Source organism: Panicum hallii, chromosome 2 (genome assembly GCF_002211085.1).
Source record: "Panicum hallii strain FIL2 chromosome 2, PHallii_v3.1, whole genome shotgun sequence".
NCBI lineage: Eukaryota > Viridiplantae > Streptophyta > Magnoliopsida > Poales > Poaceae > Panicum > Panicum hallii.
The window spans coordinates 5,198,578-5,221,018 of NC_038043.1; the positions used below are offsets into that span (position 1 = coordinate 5,198,578).

Genomic DNA, 22,441 nt, shown 5'->3' on the forward strand with positions numbered 1-22,441 from the left:
GATATTTTGGTAAGAATTAAATTAATTATAATAATCTCTCTTTTTTAAAAAAAATATGACGTGCTTGTACCAAACCAATTAAACAGAAAAAATAAAGAAAAGACCAAAGTAAAGGTAGCCAAGGAGAATGACGTGCCACATATTTTCTTTTCAAGTACAAGTCCTACTGATGTACTAGCCCAGTCCACTAAACAGCCCAGCCCACTAAACAGAAAGGTCTCGTATCTGGCTTGTGGAAGCCAGATATGAGCCATGGTTTAGAGGCCCAATCCGACCCACCACCGCCTCCTTTCTCCCTGTATCATCTTCTTCCTCCTGCCTGCCCGGCCATCCTTCGCCTAGTCGATGGCTTTCGCAGCCACTCCGCCAGCCCACCACCCGCGCCGCCTTCAACCTCACCTTTCCCGACGTTCTTCTGACCCCGCCACCAACCGGGGGTCCAACCCCGGCCGACCGGCATGGAACGGCTCCACCACCGGCCGAACCACCGCCACCGTCGGGCTGCTGCTGCCAAAGACCTTTTCCTCTAGAGCCGCCGGCTATTAAAAACCTAGGAACTTAGAAACCCTAACCTTAATCCCGCCGACCTTGACCACCGCTTCTCTCCAGCGGCCGCTACCCCACCTCCCAAAACTCTCTCGCGCGAGCAGTGGCACGAGATGGAGCGGCGGTCGGAGCGAGCGAGCTAAGGAAGGAGGAGATCGGGCCGAAGGAATCTCAAATAATGGAAGCCATATAGCTTCCAGGACTATAATCGAGCCGCTAAGGCTGATATCAGCAGGCTTGCTATCGGGCCTTGCATTTTGAAAATAGCAGAGCGGCCCACTCCTCAGCAGCGTTTGCATCCGTTTGGCAAAATAGGAGCCCGTTGAAGTCATACCAACGGCCCGCACCGAGCCACCGACGCATACCAGTTTCGCCACGACAGGCTAGGGCTTCGGTGCGAGGAGGTACTGCGCGGCGACGGCGGCGGCCGGGCGTTGCTAGAGGAGGAGGTCTCGACACAGGGAGCGTGTGGGAGTGACTGAAATTTCAATCGGCGCGCGGGAAGTTTGCAAACGCGTTTCCACTCTCTGCTGAGATGGGCTCCGACTGGGCTGGCAAAACGCAAACGAGGGAACAGCTGGGATTTTACACGGGCTGATAGCAAGACTGCTGATATCAGCCAACAGAGGAGTAGGGGGGAAGAATTAGGCCCACGCTGTACACTGGCCCGCCAAAGAAGCTTCGCCTGCGCGGTTGTTTAGCGAGGAGATTGGGCTGGCACCTTTTTGGGTTCTCGAACCAGTCAGTACTGTCGGGCCATCGATCGAGGCCCGCCAGTGAAATTCACCCCATTAGTTTGATTAGCACCGTGCGATTTCACATGAACCAGAAGCCAGCCAAAGCACTCTTATACATGTTGGTTGGCTGAACACTTGAATTGCAATCAGCTAATACTGAACCTCAGAGAACCAAATAAAAAAACAGAGGAATTTAACAAGATTGGACAAATCTCCAAATCACCACCCAAAATTATTTCGAAATTTACTACATCAAAGGAGTTGTATAAGCCAACTTATTTTATACTACTGAGCTTAGGACAAGGAAAGGGATTCAAATTGCCAGTCCAAGAACAGCGCAAGCATCATACCAAGGAAGCTCACGCAAACAAAACAACTGAACAAACATATGCTCAAGCTCAACAGTTAGCACATTCCACTAATTCTCTTCCTAGGGAGAAGAACTCCAGTATCTTTGACCGCATATTTCTCATTCTGCATCTTCATTCAGCTTCCTCGCAATGACTCCTTGCTGTCTCTCTGGAAACATACACAAGACAGCTACTTAACATAACCAATACAGATTTGATCTTGGAGCCAGACAATTTTTTCTACTACCTGAAATGTGCTCTGAAGGGCTCATTCTGTTAGAGGCTTCCGAGCCAGAAAGAAGTACATCGGCGTGAAGATTTCCTTCCTGCGGTTAGTTGTTCAACAGTAAACAAGAGAGAAAATTCAGTGCAAAAGTAGAGGGTAGTAAGCTTTTGAAATTGTGCTTATGCACCATTCTGCTTTCTGGTTCAGAAACAGACTTACTTGCCACCCTCTACAAGACCTTCTGCAGCCTTCTCTAGGAAATTGGAGACCCTCTCACTGCCTTGTGGAGCAAGACCAACGTATTCCAACGCCTTGACCTGAACAGTATCAACAAGAGACTATCAATGCGCAGTCATACTATCCCCTAATTGTTAGTTTTCATCCTTGGAGAGAGAATGGCACTTATTTGATCCTGCAGAACAATCAGACAGAACAAGTAAAAAATGAAGGATCTGAATAAACAAACAAATTATTGGCCTCACCATTGTGCGAGTGACCATACGTCCCACAGACGTCAAACGGAAGCTACTCAAGGAAAATCGGCTTGGATCCAAGGGCAAGTACCAAGGCAAGGGGGAATCTTCGGCAAGATCCTTATCCCAAACAACCTGCATAAAGAAAAAAGACTTACTCAACTAAATCCACTAGCTAAGCTATGAAACTACATCATATCAAGCAGAAAGAAGTACTATTAGTACATTGCTTTGTCAATGGTGTATTTACAGAAGGTAAACTGTAGCAGAACATGATCAGAAAACAGGGGAAAGCGTGGTATCTGTCTTACCTCAAACCCAGCATCTTTTACTGCCTGAAGACATTGGCGAGTGCTTCTAATATCCGGCAGGCCATTGCCAAGCTCAATTTCATCCTTAATCCTTTTATGGGTTGCATTGTTTGGATCGTAGTGATCAGTAATGCACCACTCATATACAGCAAAGCACTGACCAGGCTTCAATACACGATATATCTCCTTATAACAGCCAACCTTTGCAACAAAAATACCAATTTAGTTTCCATTTCAACAAGAGATAAAAATTGATGATAAATCCTAGTACAGAACTAACAATTCGAAAAATAAAATGAAACCTTACTGGATCAGGTGCGTGACATGTCGCCTCAATGGCATAAACAGCATCAAAAGTGTTGTCACCGAATGGCATCTTCATGAAGTCTGCCTGCATTACAGACAAATATAAGCATTGCCCTTTAGCTTAACAGTAATTCAAAGGACTCCATCTACAGGCATCAACATTATGTTAAAAAGAACAATATCTTCACAAAGTCTGAGTCTATTACAGACTAATATGGCAAAAATGTGGACAATGTAAATCTTTCTAATTACCACTGAAAAGCATCAACCTTGCAACTACTTTATACAGCCATGCCAATGCATAGAACTGTTATCTTAACAAAATTTGCACTAAGAGGACATTAGTTACTTTATTATTTTTCAACAGCAAAGCAATTGCAATGGCTTGTCTGTCAACGCCAAAGGAAAGAGTAGTGAGTAAATACAAGAGCTAAACCAAGCAAGAAATGTGACCTAGCCGATAGGATAACTATACCTTGACAAAATCACAGGTTCCACTAACTCCTGCCAACCGATTGAGCTCCTGAATATTAAAACATCATGTTAGCATAAAAGCAACATGATAACTAGTGTAAAAATAGAAGGTGTTAATTTAACAAATGTGGTTTCAAATAACCTTTCCCCTGGTTATCTGGTATTCGTTGTTATTCAACCCAATAACTGAAGTTGAGCTGCACGAAAAACATTGCATGATTCAGTTGGCTGTGGGGGTTTTAGCATAAAATGGATCAATACTGAAACACAGTGCTCTAAAAAAATGAAGATTTTGCTTTGCTTGAGAAGGCACCATCCCTCCAAAGCAAATTCACCACAAGTGCCAACTTTTAAGTGATAAAGATTAGTCAACCCTAATACATTGGCCAGTATGTTAAAGAGCTACAGCTAAGGACATCACAATTCACCAGCATTAAAGAACTTTGGGTCAAGAATCAAACCTAAATCTTGCAATCTCTCGTAGTGGTCCACCTATTCCACAGCCCACATCCAAAACCTACAGTTACAAAATGAAAAGCACACATCCTCTATTCAGTACACGAGCAGCAAAAACAACTCTCACATAGAACACAGTACGACAACTGACCTTCATTCCTGGTTTCAAACCAAGCTGCAGGCCAAGAAAATGCTCATGTCGCTTGATGCTTTCACGTAAGGATTCTCCATGCCATCTAACATAATAAGCATAGTACAATTAACATGGACCGTTGAATCATTGATAATTATAACCTATGTTACCTTTAGAATAGGCACTAAAACACTTATTTGTTCTGATAAATCCAAGACCAATAATACAGATTTTTCTGCAAGGGTAAGGTCCTGCAAGAGAGTTCTCACCTGTGAGCAAAGTGGAAGGATTCGCCCCAACCATACTCGTAGAAGCTAGTGGCGAGGTCATAATATTTATTAACCTGGTAAATCAGAAAAAGCAGCAGCTGATGATAAGTACATAAAAATGTTAAGAAGTAAACAGCCTCTCAATCCAATGCTATTGTCATAGGTCATGAAGAACAAAAACCAGTTTCAGCATCATTGATCTGTTATCTAAAGATGTCTTCCGGCCAATATTTTTCACTATTTTTCGAATAGCATATATCCTCAAGGGAGTCTAGTCAAGCAGAGTTGCAAGCTGAGAAAGTTTTAAGTTACAACAGCTGCAGTTTAACTACAAAACCATATTACAACTAGAATAAGGGGCATCAAATTTATTAAAGAAAGCTCTATTTGAAAGGTCATATTACCATATCAGTGTAGTTGGACTTTCTTGCTTCCTCCTTCCCTCCATAATATCCATGATATTTCTCATACCTTATAAAATAATTTTACATAAAAATCAGAGTAAAATAAACATGATTCCTGGAAGAATCTTTCTTTGAAAGGGAATGAGCATAATATGAACCAGGATGCTAGTTCCGTTCGGCAGCTTCCACAGTACGTCCCATGCAAAGGGAAGGATGAATATCTTGATGGCTCTTAATGGTATGTACTGTATGAAAGGACAGTTTAACAACTTAACCTGACATGTGGAGAACTAAGTTGAGATAGTGATAGACTGATAGACCAGAACCTAAGCTAGGCTAATAATGTTGCACTCCACACTTTATGCAGTAGAGTACTATGTTTAGTATGAATGAAACAGTTCATATGGCTAGTACTAGACGCACGAGGCAGATAGTGACATACTGATCATAAAACATCAGATGCACATTTAGTCCAATGAACAACTAAACATAGAACAGTTCAAGAGCAACATCACTATCGAGTAACCGTTGGTGACTTTGTGATACAAAGCACATGGTTGTTGGTTCTAAAAGCCCTCATCTAGAAAAAATGAAAATCCTCTAAAAAATTGTCCTACAAAACAGCAAAAATTAAGGATCCCGTCCTTTTATTTAGACGTACAAAGAAAATTCGCAAGCAGATCATAGCATGGTGGATGCTTGGAAATCTAAACCTAGAGAACATAGAAGCAACTGCAATTATATGGATAGAAGCAACTGCAATTATATGGAGCGAAGTACAGTCAACTCCTCTGTTTTATTTATTCGCAAACATCACTGGGAGCCTCGCAACATCCACGAAACTACGACCGTGCCACCCACAAAGAACTGCCCAGATTCAGAAACATACTCATCGACTGCCGACTTGACTTCCGCCTTGTTGATCTTCCCTCCAAGGCCAGACGCAAGATCCAGGGCTCCCGCCTTCGACATCGTGGACTCCGCGCCGCCGCCGCCGCTCGTGGATCAAAATGCACCTGAAATAGTCGTGGCAGCGATTAGAGCCAGGGGCGGACCCAGTATAGGACATGGGTGTACACATGTACACCCAGTAAGTGTTGCAAAAAGATCGAATTTAGTAGGTAAAATCATGGTCAGATCCGAATACAAATACCATACGTTAAGGGTTTGGGTGTTTGATTTCGCGCAGCAGGATGGAAAGGGAGGGGAATAGGCAGGCATACCCCTGTCGGATGTTCGTCGCCGGCGAAGCGTCCGTCGCTCGACGAACAATGGGCAGCGCAACTCGCCCTGTCGTCGCCGCTAGGAAAGGAAGACCGAGGCCGAGAGAAAGAAACAGAGCGTGGGAAGGGAGGGTGTGCTGTCGCGCACCAGCCGGACTCGAGCTGCAGCTGGGCAGGGGAGCGTGGAGGTAGGGGTGGCAGAGGCCTCAAATTTAGCCTACCTAAAGATCAGTTTTTCTCTTATACAATTTTAAACTATAAATATAGAAAATATAAGAGTCAAGTTGAATGGAAGAGAGGAGAATTATATTCCGCTACCATCCTATATAGAGGGCGGCGTATGGGCTGACTGCATGGAGAGAACCTGTTCAACCGATTTCATAAGAGAGAGGGAAAGACTCATAATCCAAAATAAATTAATATTTTAACGTAACAAATTTAACAACTTTAAAAAATTAGACTAAAATTCAAAAATAACATAATTAATATTTTTCAAATTATATATCAATATTTTATACAAAGTAGTACAGTCAACATTTTCTATAGACTACATATGAACAGATTCAACCAAAAATCAACATTTTTGAGATGCTAGTTTTTTTATTTTCTTCTTCTTCCCCAAAGTTGGTAGTTGTAGGGCCAACGTGGCAGAACTACCAACGCATCGACATTAACAGGCTACAATGATGGACGTGGTGGGGATGAGCACTCGCAACGAGCACAGGAAGCCACGACGGGATGCCGCAGCAACCACAGGCAGTGCATGGCACAGGCGGCGCCAATGGATGGCAACGAGGGTGGACGGTCCAAATTTGATAGAAATATTTTAGTCTTTTATTTTCTAAAAATATTAACTTAACATAATATGCCGGTTTTCAACTCTAAAACTTTCTACCTTGTAAAGAATAATTTTATAATACTATTGAAATTAAATAGATATATACTTCTTTCAAGATAACATAAAAACAATATAAAGATTTTTTCTTTTAATAATAGTTCTAGATAAAAGATATTTTTTAACAAAAATATCTTCAACGCTACTTAAAAGAGAAAGTGAACATTTTTAAATATGATATTATAAAAGTACTGGTTATGCAACTACAATGTGATCTATTACATTTTCAATGAAGACAACCAACTAGGGACTTCTGTATCACTAAAGTTTAGGAGTTGCCATGATATCTCTCAAAATATGTGATGAACCGTGGAACGTATATTTTATTAAAACAATTAAAAATGTATTTAAACTTGCAAAATATATGAAGATTGTGTTCTTCTATATATTTAGGATTGTTAGTTTCAACAAGTAGTTAAGAAAATTTTATTTTTCATTTGAAAATAAAGTCTACACTTACTTAAATTCATGTAATAGAATAATATATATATATATTGGAATAAAATTAAGAATGTATGTACACCTGTTTGTCCAGAATGGGCTATGGTCATTTTGGGGATACCGATGTATAGTTGGATATGAACAATTGGAAATATGTTAAACTATTTTTCTCCCAAAGGCAAAATTGAGTTTCGATTTATGTATTGCCATTTGGTATAGCATAAGTTTTAAGTTGGTAAGGTCTTTGTCTCTTTTGGAGTTGGGAGCTAATAAAGTAATTTTATAAAAGAGAAAAATAAATTAGAGATCAATCACAAAGTGTCACTTAGATTCCCAAACTCTGAAATGCATTTTTAGATTATAAACTCTATAAGTTATGTCATCTTGGTCCATATTCCTCCATGCAGACATCTAGCGATGACATGGCACGCTGACTAAGAATCTTCGCTACCATCCACTGCTGGGCATCTCATCGAGCACATTATGGGCGAGATGAGCTAAGATGGCGGTTGCTCGGTTCCTTCTCACCTCTCTGGCTCCACCACCCACACTAGCTCCAAATCCACTCTCTTGTTCTCCTCCTTATCAGCGGTTGCATCCTCCTTCTCGGTGCTTCACCCTCCGTGATGGCTGGGTCACGAGCTCTGGCCAATGGCATTGGTAGGGGTGAGCATGGCCGGAATCGGCGAATTAAATCATATAGGACAAGGGAAGCTCATGTGCGGTGGAAGGGGATCCGTTTTTGCAATAACCACCTCGTCCTTCATCACTTATGGGTCCGTTTCCGAGTGCTCTCGGTCTCGCCCTTGGCCCATCCTTCTTCCTTGCTTCCGATGACTATCGCCACTTGCCGTCATGGTAGTTTAACTTTGCATATGGTGCTCCCAACCACCGACCCTATCAATCAGCCGACTTGCCATGCTATTTTGGCCACTGCCCACCAAAGGTACATCTGCCATTGTGGCCTTCCATCTAAGCCTAATACCATCCCCTCCCCCTCTCTCAAAAGAAAATCTTATGTCTAACCCTAACATCTCTCCTAAAGAGGCTTCACATGGTCAAAGAAGAAAGGTTGATTTTGCTAAGCACAGATCACCAAGATAGTATAATCTGAAAATCATTTTTTTTACAAGAGACGGCCTGATCTTTGAATAAAAAAAAGAATGGATCTGAAGGACCCCAGATCAATTGGCTTATTCAGAAAAGTCTTCTTCTTCAAAAGATATATCTCGTGTCTAGTACTACATTGTTCCACTCTGCAAAAGGTTTAAATCAGTCTCTTGCACCTCCTCTTTTATGATAAATATACTAGATACAATTCGAATAAATAGTAGTTTCTGTCAACTCATCCTCTTTAATATGCTTGGACCCGCTCCAATACCCATAGGGTATACCTTATGTATATTAAGGGCCTGTTCGTTTCCTGCTATCTAAACTTTAGACCCATCACATCAAAGAGAATCTTGTTATTTAGAAGTATTAAATAAAATCTGTTTATAAAACTTTTTGCACAGCTAGGTGCTAATTCGCGAGACAAATTTAATGAGCCTAATTAATCCATAATTTGCCACAGTGATGCTACAGTAATTATTCGCTAATCATAGACTAATATACCTCATTAGATTCGTCTCGCGAATTAGCACTAGGGTTCTGCAATTAGTTTTGTAATTAGACTTTATTTAATACTTCTAAATGATAAGATTCTCTTTGATGTGACCCATCTAAAGTTTAGGTACCCGGAAACAAACACACCCTAAGCTTAAGAAAAGCAAGAGCCAATAGAAAAAATCATGTTGAAAAGAAAATTACAATTAGATTGGACGAAGTCTTCTTTTGGACGGCATGCATCACAACCATAGCTGCAACGTGTTCTTCTCCAAAACACCGATGGCCCTGCTCATTATGGAACTTGTTTCTATTCTTGGATCTTTTCATTACCTTCTTTCTGCATTTCGTTGGTGCTCCATTTTCCGATCCTGTTGCTAAAAGCGTAAAAAAAAAAAAAAGAGGAGGGAGTATAGATGGCAACGGGTAAAATTCGCGCGGATACTAACTTTGTAAATCCGTACCCGCGGACTAAAATCCGTGCCCGCATCCGCTCTCGTAACCCACCACGGGCATGAAATGATGCCCGTAACCGCTATCCGCGGATATCCGCATACCCGCGGGCACACCCGTGTACCCGCAAGCTTTAGGAAATCAAGCACACATTACATTTCAACAGCAAATAAATATTATTTATTTAAAAAAATAAATAAATCTAAGCATATAAATAAACTAGTCTCATACATGAATATATGATACATCACACATTAACATAAACCCTAAATGAAGTCGGTTTAGGACCCACATGTCAGCCGCTAAATCGGATTTGGCGGGTTTGCAGATGCGGATATTATTTTTTTCAAACCCGTTAGCAGATATCTGTCAGGTTTAAATTTGTACCCGCGTCCGCGTCCGCGGTCATAAATACGAACCCGTATCCTCGTCCGTCGGATTTGCCCGCGGATATTTTATACCCGTTGCCGTCCGAGGGAGCGGGCCAGCGAGGACCTTACATTGATAATCGATGCTCACGTGCGAGCAATCCTGCTGAACCAAGACCATCATCGTCGATGAGGTTCTCTTCGATACTACCGATGCCCAGAGCTGAAGCACATGTCCCATACTGCCCTCCGCCTTTGCCACTGCCTTTTGGGTTGTCTTTTGCCCCTCTCCCCTGCATCTTTTTTTGAATAAAGTCTCTTCTGCATCTTTCACTACAGCTAGCAGATGCCGGAACGGCAGAAACTGGGTGGAGTCGGTGGAGTGGCGACAAAAAGGATCAGGACCACATGATGCCCTCGGTCAAATTGACACGTCAGCACCCTCCTTTGTTCTAGCGCAATCAGGATTGTGTGTGCGCGTGTAGTGTATTTTTGCTGTTTGGTGGGCAACGACATGCACCCAAACGGCAAGATGTGGCAAGCATGGATCGCCAACGGAGGACAGCCAGGCAGCACCCAGCTTGTCGAGTGTCGTTGCCCTCAGACAAGCTGGGTGTGTGCCCTGATGCTGTTGATGCGCGGTACGCAAGACACCCATATCCGCTTGATGCCGAGTCCTCTAGCCAGAGATAGTGATTTGTTCCCCCACCTCTTGGCCGCTCCTCCACCATCTTCACTACCGCCGCTGAACTCGCCTGTGCCATTGTGCGTTGAGGTCACCTTTTAACGATAGATTAAAAAGATCAAAACGACTAATAATTAGAATAGGCTCCTGCTGCTGCTATATAACAATTACACAGGGTTCAATCTCGTCGCCGCCTCGTCGATACTACCAATGCTGCCGGGTGATCCGGCTCACCGGTGTTCCAGCAGTGCCCACGCCGCGGTGTCGTCTTGTCCCTTCCCACTAGAGTCGTACAGCTAGCACGGGAGACCAGATGGATGTTGCGAGAGAACTGATAAAGACGGGTAGCATGGCGACAAGAGCAGCAGGCCCGGCCGGCCGTATGTGCTTTGTGCAGTCCAGATCGACAGCACAGCTAGCGTCTCCGATTTATCTACTAGTCCACCAGCTGGTGTCACTGTACTGACAGTAGGGACAAGCAAGAGCCAGGCATCAACCTAGTGTACGTCGTGCTTCAATCTTGATGCTTCTTCATTCATAGCGTCACCGGCCAGCAAATTAGCAAGCAAGCTAGGTTGGCAAGCAAGCATGTAGTAGGAGACTGCTAGGAGTGTGTGGTCTGCACTGCTTCCAGCGCCATCGCTTGCAACAGTGTTTGCTGTACTCGGGCAGCCAACGACGACCTTGCATATGCTGTCATTAACTGTCAACGGGCAAGACAAACAACTCAGACAGGCAATGCGTGGTCACTGGAACTTGCCAGCTGAGGAGCTAGCTTTTTGTTCATACCGGACCAGATTGGCTGCTGTTGACTCCTCTTAGAACGATGCTCCGCTGAACAAAAGGAGCAAATTTTGTTACTGCCGTGGAGAGCATGGAGAGTGTACAATAACGTAGTCCACCAACCTGGGTCAGATTCAGTTAACGGATCACTGCACTTTCTACTCAGCTGCTATGAATACCTGACGAGGATCCGACAACAGGATATTGAAGACTGGAGGGGCAAGAAGCAGGTCTCTGATCAGTCGAAGCGAAAGGAGAATCGGCGACAAGATCAGGGACTGTTGGCTAGATGGTCTCCACACTCAACCTCCGGAAGGATGGATAACATAAATGTTGACGGACCCTACAGCTCGCAGCGTGTTGGAGTCGTGGCCAGAGACAATAATGGAGTGGTACAGCTCGCAGCGTGGCGAGTCCAGTTCCGCCGTGCTGGAGCTGCAGAAGCCGAAGGCCAAGCATGTGTTGAGGATTGTGCAACAAGCCGGTTCTGATTGAATCAGATTGTGCAAGGATCGTTCATGCTATGCAGAGTAAGCAGGTGGATATGTCGAAGATCGGTTTTGCGATCGCTGAGGAAAAAGAACTGTCTCAAGCTTTAGCTGATAGGAGAATAGTTCAGGTAAAAGAGAGATTGTAACAAGGTAGCAAATGAATTAGCTCCGGCAGCTAGAAGAAATACCTATTCCACGTTTTGGTTAGATCGAGCGTTATATACCTAATTTTCAAATGACTTTAAACTTTCTATCTAGCTAATAAAGCTCTCTCTTTACCCGGAAAAAAAGACGATCTTGCATCAAGAAAAAGTTGCTAGGAACACTATACGTGTGGCTCCCGGAACAAATTGGTCATGCCACACATACGGCCATCCAGACGCGGATCTAAGGAGGGGTTAGGGGAGAGCTCCCTACCTCCCCAAGATTAATGGATACTCCCCTAAGCCCCTCTTTATTTTTGGGAAAAAAGAATGAAGAAGAAGTGGGGAAGAAGAAGAAGAGAAGGGAGATGATCCCCCTCTTCATATGTCGGTTGGATTCGCCACTACGGCTATCGGTGTTCCGCCGCGTATTTGTGTGGGGGATTTTCAAGCTCTTTTTTTTTTCTTATAAGGTTGACAATTGCCAAATGGGTTCTCGTTCATTCACATACGAGAAATGTTACACAGTTTGCCCCAACTTGACCATGTACAAAGTTTTCTTTCCCACAGGACACCTGTCACTACGTTATGCAGATTTTGCACAGGACACCGTGTTTTCGTGCTATATGTTGTTGCCCATTGGAAACAGAAAAATTCGCGAGACTGTTGGCGATGTCCTGCAGTAAAGAATCAGTAAAGAATCTGACCTTAGACTCTTTGTTGGATGATAAGTGTTTTGCCGCTGCTTTTCCATTTTCGGCTTGAACAACCAATTTCATGAAAACACAGTGTGTTTGTAGCCAATTTTTGCTTATATTTATAATTGGAATAACTAATGAAATCAAAGTTGCCTTCACTCAAATTATAAACATTATTCCTAGCTAAAGTATCTGCTATAATATTTTTATTTCAACTATATATACATACATATATATATATATATACATACTACTCCCCTGCATTTTATTGACAGGCTATAATAGGGAGGTCCTTTTCTTTTTCTCAAGGGATTCTTTAGAACTCTGAAATTTTCAAGATATAGGAATAATAGAGAAAACATGTAATAGAAGTACATCATGTCACGAGGAATTCTACATAAATTTATAATCCATGAAAGTTGATTAAATAAGCAGTTGGATGCTACAAAATGGACTCCTTATTTTTCCTCTAAAGCAATAGCAGAGCTTGAACGAAAAATGCGAGAGGGCCAGATTTGCAATTTTCGCACACTTTTGTGGTACAACTAGGTCCTCCTTCAATAAATTTCGTATACGAATCCTATTAAATTCGTATTCGATTCCACGAATTTTGGTACAAACAAATCCGTCCCAGCTCCGTCGACTGTAATAATATTTTCCAAGGCGTTTCCGGCGTGGAGGTGGGGAGCCACGTCGTATACCCGCTCGCTAGCCAGAGTCCTCCAGAGACCCCGATCTGTTCCCCAATCTCGCGGCCGCTCCACCACCACCGCCCTCCGCTCCGGTCGCCGAAGTCCCCGATTCAGATCCAGGTAAACCCCGCGCCGAGGTCCCTCCCCCCGTCCTCTCTCTCTCTCTCTCTCTCTCCCCCCCCCCTCCCTCCCTCCCCCGGATCGCTCGCCGCCGCGTCCAGATCCGACCGAGATCGCTCGTACGCCCCGTCCCGTTGGATCGGTCCGTCGGTGCGATCCCTGGAACCCAAATCTCTCCCGGTGGGCTACTGACTGGGACGCGAGCTATCCAGTTCGTCGCGGATTTGCTGTCTCCTCCGCCACGGCTCGGATGACGGCGTGAAACTCCTCGTCCGGCGTTGCGGGTTGTTTGATCTGGAAGTTGCTGATGTGTTTAGCCGGCTCTGAATTCTGTGTTCCTTCGTCCAGGGCCTGGGAGATGGACGGGAGCAGGCGCCAGAGCGGGATCCAGCAGCTGCTGGCCGCGGAGCAGGAGGCACAGCAGATCGTCAATGCGGCTAGGGCTGGTAATGCTTCCTTATCTTTTCGTTGGGCTCAGCCATTGCGGATCTAGCATTGTGGATCAAGTAGCCGAGCATGAATCCTGGCTATGTTGCCCGGGAGATACCTCATTGCCGTCCATATGTTTGTTCTCAATGCTATTGTCGATACATGCACCTTTTAGGTTGCAAGGTGTATTGAAATCGGCATCTCGGTTGTGGCATTGCCTTGGGGGCATAGGTTAACGTTTGCATCTGTTACCAGGGTCTAGCTCCTCTTTCAGCCTATTATTAGGCCATATCATATCAACCATTGTTACATGCCAGTTCAACTTACAAATCTGCGTATAACAATCTTTGTGCAATTTAGAGTTGGGAGTTACTTTTCTTTGCTCAGTTAGCAAGACCGGATAGTTGCAAAGCTACTCTGGGTATCAGCAGCAGCTATGTAGATGAAAAGCAGAAGGATATGCTTTCCGCATTTGTATAGGCTGCAATGTAAATTTGAATCTTTTCCATATCCAACAGCTAAGTCGGCAAGGCTTAGGCAAGCGAAAGAGGAGGCTGAGAGGGAAATAGCTGAATACCGTAAACAGATGGAGGCTGAGTTCGAGAGGAAGGTTGCAGAGGTACGCACACCTGCGCATCCTTTTCTTCCCCCCTAGGATTTCAGGGACCTAACTTCTATCTTCTTGTTGTCTGCAGAGCAGCGGTGACTCTGGTGCAAATGTCAAGCGTCTCGAGCAGGAGACAGCGGCGAAGATCGAACAGCTCAGCCAACAGGCTGCAAGCATCTCCCCAGAAGTCATCCAGATGCTCCTGAGGCATGTCACCACCGTGAAGAACTGAGCCTTGCCGTGCCTGAAAATATGATCGCAAGCTTGTATCATCTGCCCATTTATTATTTCGGAGAGCGTGGTGAGAAATAATTTGACTTATGGCTGTAATTCCTTGACCACGGAATAAGCTGCCGCAGTAGAGCAGCAACCGTGCCTGGTACTATCAGAACTTGCTCATTGTTTGGTATATTGGTAAATATTTTCTTCATGTTCGAATTTTGAACATACTATTTCGTTGATTCCCAATCTGGGTCTGCTAGTTTCCTATATATCGTATGACATCCGCAAAAAAAATTATGGAGTGCAATCTCTGTTAACACTGGGAGAGTGGTTTTGGAAAAAGAAATGGAGAAAAGTGGATCTGTTCTTGATGAACAGAGAGAGACTGCGTATAAAGTTGTGGTGTTCCTGTTCAACAAGTCACGGTTTGCTATGGTTGCTATTCTTGATGCACAGGACAAAGCCTGTCAAACTGAACACTCCCTTTATTTCAAAACTTAATTGTTTTAATTTTGTTCGAAGATAAAGTTCTCTAGTTTGGACAAGTTTAATACATGCATTTATAATCACAATAAAATTCTATCAACACCTGTAATATACATGCATCATGGTGAGTTTAATGAACTTAACTCTATGCAAATGCTGTACGTTCTAAGGTAAAGGGCATCAACTCCAGTTATTATGTGCTGGAAGGCAAAGTGCAGAGCAGAGAGTTGTCACAATCAGGCCACAGCGAGTGCGCGTATGCAGATTGCACAGACGAGTCGATACATTTGGCCCTCGGCGAAGCGACTCGACAGCATGGATGCCGTGCCACGATCACCCCAGGTTGGCACGTTCCATCAACATCATCGCGTTCGTGTACCACACGTCCATGCCATCCCATCAAGAACAGGTTCATGACCCAAAACCAAGCATGCCAGGTGGAAGAACAAAGTGAACAAGCTCACATGGCCACCCATTGGCGCCATCAGAATTCAGGACCCATTTTGTCCTTCAGATCTTCTGGACAAAGTGGTGCTGATTATTGGTGCGGCGGGTCTGAATCTCTGAGCCTTAAAAGGTACATGGAAGATCTGATCCAACAAACCATCAGACCCATTATAAAAGTAAAATCAGACAACATTCATTTCGTACTTGCGCAACGCCGTAGGTAGTGGTACCAGTACCAGCTTTGGTACTTGAATATTTATAGGTTGCAGAAAAAAGGACTTACAGGACAGACTTAAAAGTTCAAAGGACAAAATAAAATGTGACACCGAAGAAGCTGTTTGATGCATTGCACTTCGGTCGATTCAGATATTGACTCAGGAACGTTCCAGGTATCACGCTTCAATTCAATTATCACCACCAATCATAAGTTACCACTCCACATACATGTTCAGGTCCAATCATACACCATGATTAATTTCTATGCTATGGTACATCTAGATGCTTTAGTATTGAACAAAATAACACAGATACAGACACAAGCAGTTCTGACATGTATGCAGGACAGGGTATACCCTGCGGCCCAATATGATGCTACGTTTGCTTCTTATTCCAGCCTACACAGTACAATATCCAAATTATATACATGCATATACTCCAGTTCCATCAGGCAGGCAACTCGATAGTATCTTTTGGAGTAATCGTGAAACAATGTTCCATCAAGAGCTCAAATTACTGTCGCTGCAGAAAAAAGAGTGCAGAACTCATAATGTGAGTATAAGTCGCAGCTAGTGTCAAATCAAAAGAGTACTGATTATGTAACAGGCGTACAGAACATAAGATCATTACCTCAATAGCAATCCTGGCTTATGATTCTCTGAGTCTCTGGGCTGATATTCACCGAGCACGATATGAGCCCCTGGATCAGCAGGAGTGTTGTCACACACAAGAATTACGTCATGAATATATAGTGGAAATATACAAAGCGATGTACTGCATTATGATACCAACACTACTAAATTCATAGCAAAAAATGAATATTCTTTGTGAAATGGCTAGAGGGAAGAGCTTTCCATTAAGAAATGTGCTAGCACATTTTGCTCAGGAGGACAGCTTTACTATTTAGCTTTCCATTAAGAAATCAGCAAACCTGAGAGACTTGAAATAAATAGGGTGAGCAACCTAACATTCACTTATAAAGTACAATGTGTGTTCGAGAAAAAAAAACTTATAAAGTACAAACTTCCAGTCCTCAGGACACTTAAAAACTTCATAAGCTGATTTGTTCTTATGTTCTGATTTTTAATGGTTCACCACCACATGCACAATCTGTTAAAAACCTTCACTTGCTAGCAACTCTCAACTTTCCAGAAGAGCCCGTTTCAGGGAACTCAAATTTTGCATCAGTTAGCTATCCAATCTAGAATGGCTTCCTGTTTCCCATTTGTACAACTAGACACATGCAATAGTGCATGCCAATAACAAATCTGGAGGCATCTTTTCAGGGCAAAATAGTACATTACCTACATGGACAAGTACTTTTGCATTCTCCTAATCAAATGTATTAACAAAATACATATGTAGCTTTAGTCAGAAAAAGCACAACTGATTTTGATGATAGTCTATTAGTATTTGTCTATGAGGCATTTAGATGCTTCACATGCACTATAGTAATCAAAATTCTAAAGTGTTGAAAATTGACAGCATGAATTTTAGGGCAATATCCTTTTTGATTTGAAGGTAGTAGCTCAATCCTTTGGCGACTCTTATATTCATCCACCATGAAACCCTTTGCCTTTATCCTAAACCCTTTTGCACCAACTCACTCATGCACTTGTTGACTACTTTGTACCAATAATTCTTTAATGGCACCTTGTGTTAGTGTTCCTCGCAGTTAACGTTTCTGTAATTAGATTTTTTTATATACATCTATATTCTCATTGAAAAAAAAATTGCTCTTTCTAATGAGCCTGATTGTTAGACCGAACTTGCCAAAGGCCACATTCAAGAAAACACTAAACTACATTCAACCCAAATATATAAACTTCATGACTAAAAAGATGTTGACACAATGGAGGTGGACAGACTAACATAATATTCTTATTAATGGCCTATAGAGTTTGTTGGGTCCATATTTTAGTAGCAATTAACTATTTTTCACAGTTCCTTTACGTCACTATAGTAAATGCCAGCTGACACAGGAACCCATAAAACAAAAACCCATTAGTGAGGTTGAAAATAAACCCTCTAATTTTATTAACATGGAAATGACAAGTCAAAGAACTGTGACACTAAAGCAGATGCCAGTGAACCCTATTCCATATTCGCTTACCACCAAATATGATAGTGGTGTCCAGAGAAATGCTAGGACATATCCTATGGAATATAAGAACTATTTTCCAACTCTCCTTCCCACACCCGAGCTATACCTGTTGTGCACTTTTGGATAAAGTAACCATACTACAAATCTTTCCAATTCTTTTCAAAACAAATCCAATCACAAGTTCACAAATCACAACCAATATCGTAATTCAATTAAGCTAGGAACCATAGAAAAATTAAACATCTCAAGGTGAGTAGAAAAGTCCTTGTGATCATGCAAATCCCCTTCAGCAGTTCAGACCATGCAATACATGACAAGAACTGAATGGGTAAGTACAGAACAGTTGAACCCAACCCCTGACAACCTAACAGAAATGCTTTAATCTTACAGATTAGTATTTAAACAGACCAAAAAACTAAACTTATAACATGGCAAGACCTTAGGCGTTACAAATTTTCTAACCCGATTCCAAAGCCCCATCTTTGCAAACAGTACAACTACAAGAATCGACCCTGACTCCTAAGCAAGCTACTGGCAATGGGATCGTAAAATTGATAAAAAATCTACCGCGAGAACACGCAATTACCTTCACAGGGATGTGGAAACGGAAGACCCTGATCGAGCCGACCACCTCCGTGACGATCTCCAGCGGCACGGAGCCAGTGGCCAGGTCCGCGATAAAGTCGACCACGTCATCCAGCACCCTCCCGGCGTCCACCCACACCTCGGCATCCGCGTACACCTCGCCCCTGCCCGCGAGCTCGCCGGACCCTGGCCGCGCCTGGGCGGACCCGAGCAGGTGGCCGCGGTACGAGACGGCGGCGGAGACCGCGCGGTAGCGGAGCGGGAGGACGAAGCCCGTGTTGCGGACGCGGAGCCGCAGCGCGAGGCCAAGGTCGAGCGCGGGCGGGTCGGCGCGGAAGCGGTCGACGCGGAGGCCCTCGACGCGCGCGGCGGGGGCCGAGGGGTAGAGGAGGAAGGCGGCGCCGGCTAGGAGCGCGAGGGCGAGGAGGAGCGGGAGGGTCCGGGCGCAGGCGCGACAGAGGCCCCGCGCGCGGCGCGGGCGCAGGCGGCGGAGGCGGACGAGCACCGGGGAGCAGGGGGCCGGCACGAAGACGAGCGTCGGGGGCGGCGGCGGGGGAGGGGCCGCGGGGTGCGCGTAGGCGGCGGCGGGGTAGGCGTAGTAGGGCTGCTGCGGGGGCTGGGGCGGCGCGAGGAGCGGGCTCGCGAGGTGCGCGTAGGGCTTCTCGCCGTCGCCGGCGCCGGCGCCGGTGGACGCCGTGGATGCCATCGCCGACGCGGTTGCGGGGGAATCGGGGGATCCGGTTGGGGACGGACTAGTGGTAGCTTCGCGGCGGTGGGGACTTGGGCCTTGGCATCCAATAGGGAGCGGCCACGTCGGCGCTGCAGGAGTGTGGGTGCAAGGAAGCCTTACATGGGCCAGGCCGACTTGTTGGAAATATGGGCTCTCTTGGGCTGATCGCCGGTTATAGTGTCGAGTTTTTTTTTTATAAAGGGGATAAAAAAAGTTAAAATTCGAAAAAGGAGAGCCGGATGGGAGAAATTAGAAAAATGGGTACCTCCCGCCCTTTGAACGGGCAGGAAACGTGGGGCCGGGGACCTCCCACCCACCCATCGGGGGGGGGGGAGGTTCCAAAAAAATTTCTAAAAGCCTCTTCGCGAATAAGAAATCGCTGAAGCAGGCGTCCAACCCGGCCAGTGGGCGGGAGGTCCCCTGGTTATGATTTTTGTTATATTTTCTTAGAATTTATGTTTCACAAACTATTTGAAATTCAGACTTTTTTCAAATACAAGATTTATTCGCCATACTCTTATGTATGCATATAAAATTTTAATTCAATTTTACGAAGAAGATTACGGTATGTAAAACTCGTACGAAGATGGTTAAACAATACCGTTTTGCAACGTAGAATCCAAATATTACGATAGTACAATACATGAAGCCATTAAAAATAAAATAATATGATAACAAACATTACAAACATTACAAATACATGAATCCAAATATTCTGTCTTTAGTCAATGCGGCAAATATTACAAATACGCATCTAGGTCTGATACAATCTCAACGCGGCAAATATTACATATGAGCAAACAACGTTCAAATAAAATTACAACTAAATGATGCCTGATGACGTACTAGCACTCGATCGGCGATGTCTCACACTCCTTGATGCAACCGGAGGTCTTCCATCTGTAGCATCACCTGTAGGGCCAGCTTCAGCAGAACTGGGGCCAGCATCATTATTTGGGCAACGTTTATACGTGTGTCCAATCTGATTACATGTACTGCAGCGTTGTATCCTCGGACGGAGCTCTGACTCATCCATATCATTACGAATACGCCGTGTCTGACGGTGCCCTCTCTTAACCCGTGATGATCTTGGGTCTGAAATATATATAACAGGATTCGCTGTCTCAGTGAACGATCCAACCAAACGGAACCCATAGATCTCATATTGCCAAGAGCTGGCAATTGTCTCCTTTCTGAAGTAATGGGAAATATATATATCGACAGGATGTCGAATATCCGCACAAGCAGCCATTACATGAGAACAAGGTAAGTGCAGCAACTTGGGCCTCATGCATGAGCAACAACAAGTTCCATCAAACTTGAGAATGCACTCCTTTACAGGAGTTTGACGTCTCATGCCACGTCGCTCTCTGTCTTTATGAGATACCTCAAACTTGAGCTCCTGTGTACTATATTGCCGTACGTGGTGTAGCCGGCCGCTTTCTGTCTTCTTAGTCATATATTCTGTTATCATTTTCCCAAAATATTTGTCAGGATCTTGCATGAATACCTGATTTTTAGTGAACCGCTCCCTAAAGTAATCGGTACACCCGCGGACGATGAATTCCACAATTGTAACCAGCGGAAGCCCACAAACACCTTGCAGCACCCAATTGTAAACCTCGGCGACGTTGGTACCTCGCAGCACTCAACTGTTTTAAACTCTCGCATAAGAGAGAGGCCAACACTTAACAGCTTCCTTCACCTCTTCAATTGAGTGGTACCTCGCACCCTGGACAATTTCATTCTCCCTGCAATCCGAAGTCTCGCTAGATCCGTCATCTACGACAAGATGACTGAAGTCGCTGCTTACCCATTCTTCAGTCACATCATCCTCATCATCAGACAAATCGGCATTCATTGCTTCATCCAATTCACGTTCTTCGTCTTGCAGCTGTTCAACAATAAAGGGTATGTTCTCCCCCTCATCAGCCACGCATTGAGGTGCTGCGGTGCCACCTGCCTCAATGTTTGCCTCCTCAACTTCTTTATCAATATTTTCATCCTCCGGTGCAGCTTCAATGTTTATCAAAGGGTTTTAGTGCACACTGACAAGGAGTACCAGTGGCCATTGCCAATGATTTGCATTTTGCAAATAAGTTAACCAGTCCTCGTTGCTTGCAAGTGGCATCAGCTCCCAGATCGAAGCGTGAGTGGTACGATTTATGACGCACTGAACACTCACAGTGTGTGTCTCCTGGTTAATCCTTAATCCCCTCATTAACCAGTTGCATAGGGATTCAAATGTCCACTCGTGCGGTCTGGTAATTCCTCTGACCGCACAGTTGAATTCACTTAAATCTACCCCATTCGGCCCATAAATCACATTTCCTTCTCCGTAATATATACTGAAAATACCCTTCTCGAAAGACATATCTGTCAATCATTAATAAACTAGTTATACACATATTAATACACAACGACGACCTTAAGTTTCAGCGATTCTCAGATTATATTTTACAGATTCTAAACTATTAGAATATAAATTATACTAAAAATAAATAAAAATACTAAAAAACTATTCAAAACATAACTACTCTAAGAAATATTTCCTAGATTATAGATATTTTCATATAATTATACGGCTAGAATGAGAATATACCGCCAAATCGACGTGTGAACAGGGCTTCGCCGCTTTCTCTTCTCTCTTCCTCTCCTCTCTTTCTTTTTTTTTCTGATTTTTGCTGGATAAAATGAAATTTTTGGGACAGGTTGGGGCTTATATAGGGGGGAACCTCCCGCCCGACCAAAGGGCGGGGTGCCCCTCGGGACCACATCCCGCCCGTTGGGTGGGCGGGATGCCCCCGCAGGGACCTCTTCGCGAATTTCTTATTTGCGAAGAGGCTCTCGGGGAACCTCCCACCTGTTGATCGGGCGGGAGGCCGCCTCCCGCCCGATCAGCGGGCGGGAGGTACCCATTTTTCAAAATGTTCCCAACCGGCACCCTTTTCCCAATTTTATTTTTTTATCCTTTTTTTAAAAAAATTCTATAGTGTCTAGGTAGAAACTTTACATTGGCCCATCTTCAGATTTTGTCCATTCAATTCTGCTAGTTTTATAGGTTGTGATTGGTACACCAGTTTCTAGCCAGATTAAATCTAACCTAGACCAATCTTTTTTTTTAACGATTACACTGTACAACTCAGACTCTCACATATTAACCAGATTAAATGAATGCAAGAAACTCGTGTTTGGTTGTGTAGCACTGTAGCTTAAGATATTCAAGTATACCCTTTTTACCTTGTGCAGCCTGTACAGTAGGGAACGAAACTTATTTGTTTTCCACTAGCCATGCTTGCATGCCCTTTTTGCATTGCCAGGGGCCAAATCAAA

At 44.0% G+C, this 22,441-nt stretch overlaps 3 protein-coding genes across 4 annotated transcripts; 1 reads left to right on the plus strand and 2 right to left on the minus strand.

Annotated features, from left to right (window-relative positions):
* Window positions 1-1,475: 1,475 nt before the first annotated feature.
* On the minus strand, window positions 1,476-6,176 carry LOC112883041 (cycloartenol-C-24-methyltransferase 1). Its single transcript, XM_025948258.1, has 14 exons — window positions 5,909-6,176; window positions 5,575-5,701; window positions 4,686-4,752; window positions 4,282-4,355; window positions 4,031-4,115; window positions 3,885-3,940; window positions 3,566-3,620; window positions 3,425-3,472; window positions 2,951-3,034; window positions 2,644-2,844; window positions 2,342-2,467; window positions 2,079-2,176; window positions 1,881-1,959; window positions 1,476-1,802 (listed from the first exon to the last, which is right to left on the minus strand). Exons 2-13 carry the CDS (start codon window positions 5,655-5,657, stop codon window positions 1,902-1,904), a joined length of 1,035 nt encoding a protein of 344 aa, XP_025804043.1. The 5' UTR covers window positions 5,658-5,701; window positions 5,909-6,176; the 3' UTR covers window positions 1,476-1,802; window positions 1,881-1,901.
* A 6,946-nt stretch (window positions 6,177-13,122) lies between these two features.
* On the plus strand, window positions 13,123-14,765 carry LOC112881474 (V-type proton ATPase subunit G 1-like). Its single transcript, XM_025946176.1, has 4 exons — window positions 13,123-13,282; window positions 13,631-13,728; window positions 14,230-14,330; window positions 14,407-14,765. The coding sequence occupies exons 2-4, from the start codon at window positions 13,641-13,643 to the stop codon at window positions 14,548-14,550; spliced, it is 333 nt and encodes a 110-aa protein (XP_025801961.1). The 5' UTR covers window positions 13,123-13,282; window positions 13,631-13,640; the 3' UTR covers window positions 14,551-14,765.
* A 1,077-nt stretch (window positions 14,766-15,842) lies between these two features.
* On the minus strand, window positions 15,843-19,163 carry LOC112883253. Of its 2 annotated transcripts, none has more exons than XM_025948524.1 (3): window positions 18,380-19,163; window positions 16,320-16,389; window positions 15,843-16,211 (listed from the first exon to the last, which is right to left on the minus strand). In XM_025948524.1, exons 1-2 carry the CDS (start codon window positions 19,082-19,084, stop codon window positions 16,321-16,323), a joined length of 774 nt encoding a protein of 257 aa, XP_025804309.1. In that variant the 5' UTR covers window positions 19,085-19,163; the 3' UTR covers window positions 15,843-16,211; window position 16,320. The 2 variants fall into 2 exon arrangements, with proteins under 2 accessions (XP_025804309.1, XP_025804308.1); XM_025948523.1 differs by having other exon boundaries at window positions 15,843-16,173; window positions 18,380-19,162.
* Window positions 19,164-22,441: the final 3,278 nt, after the last annotated feature.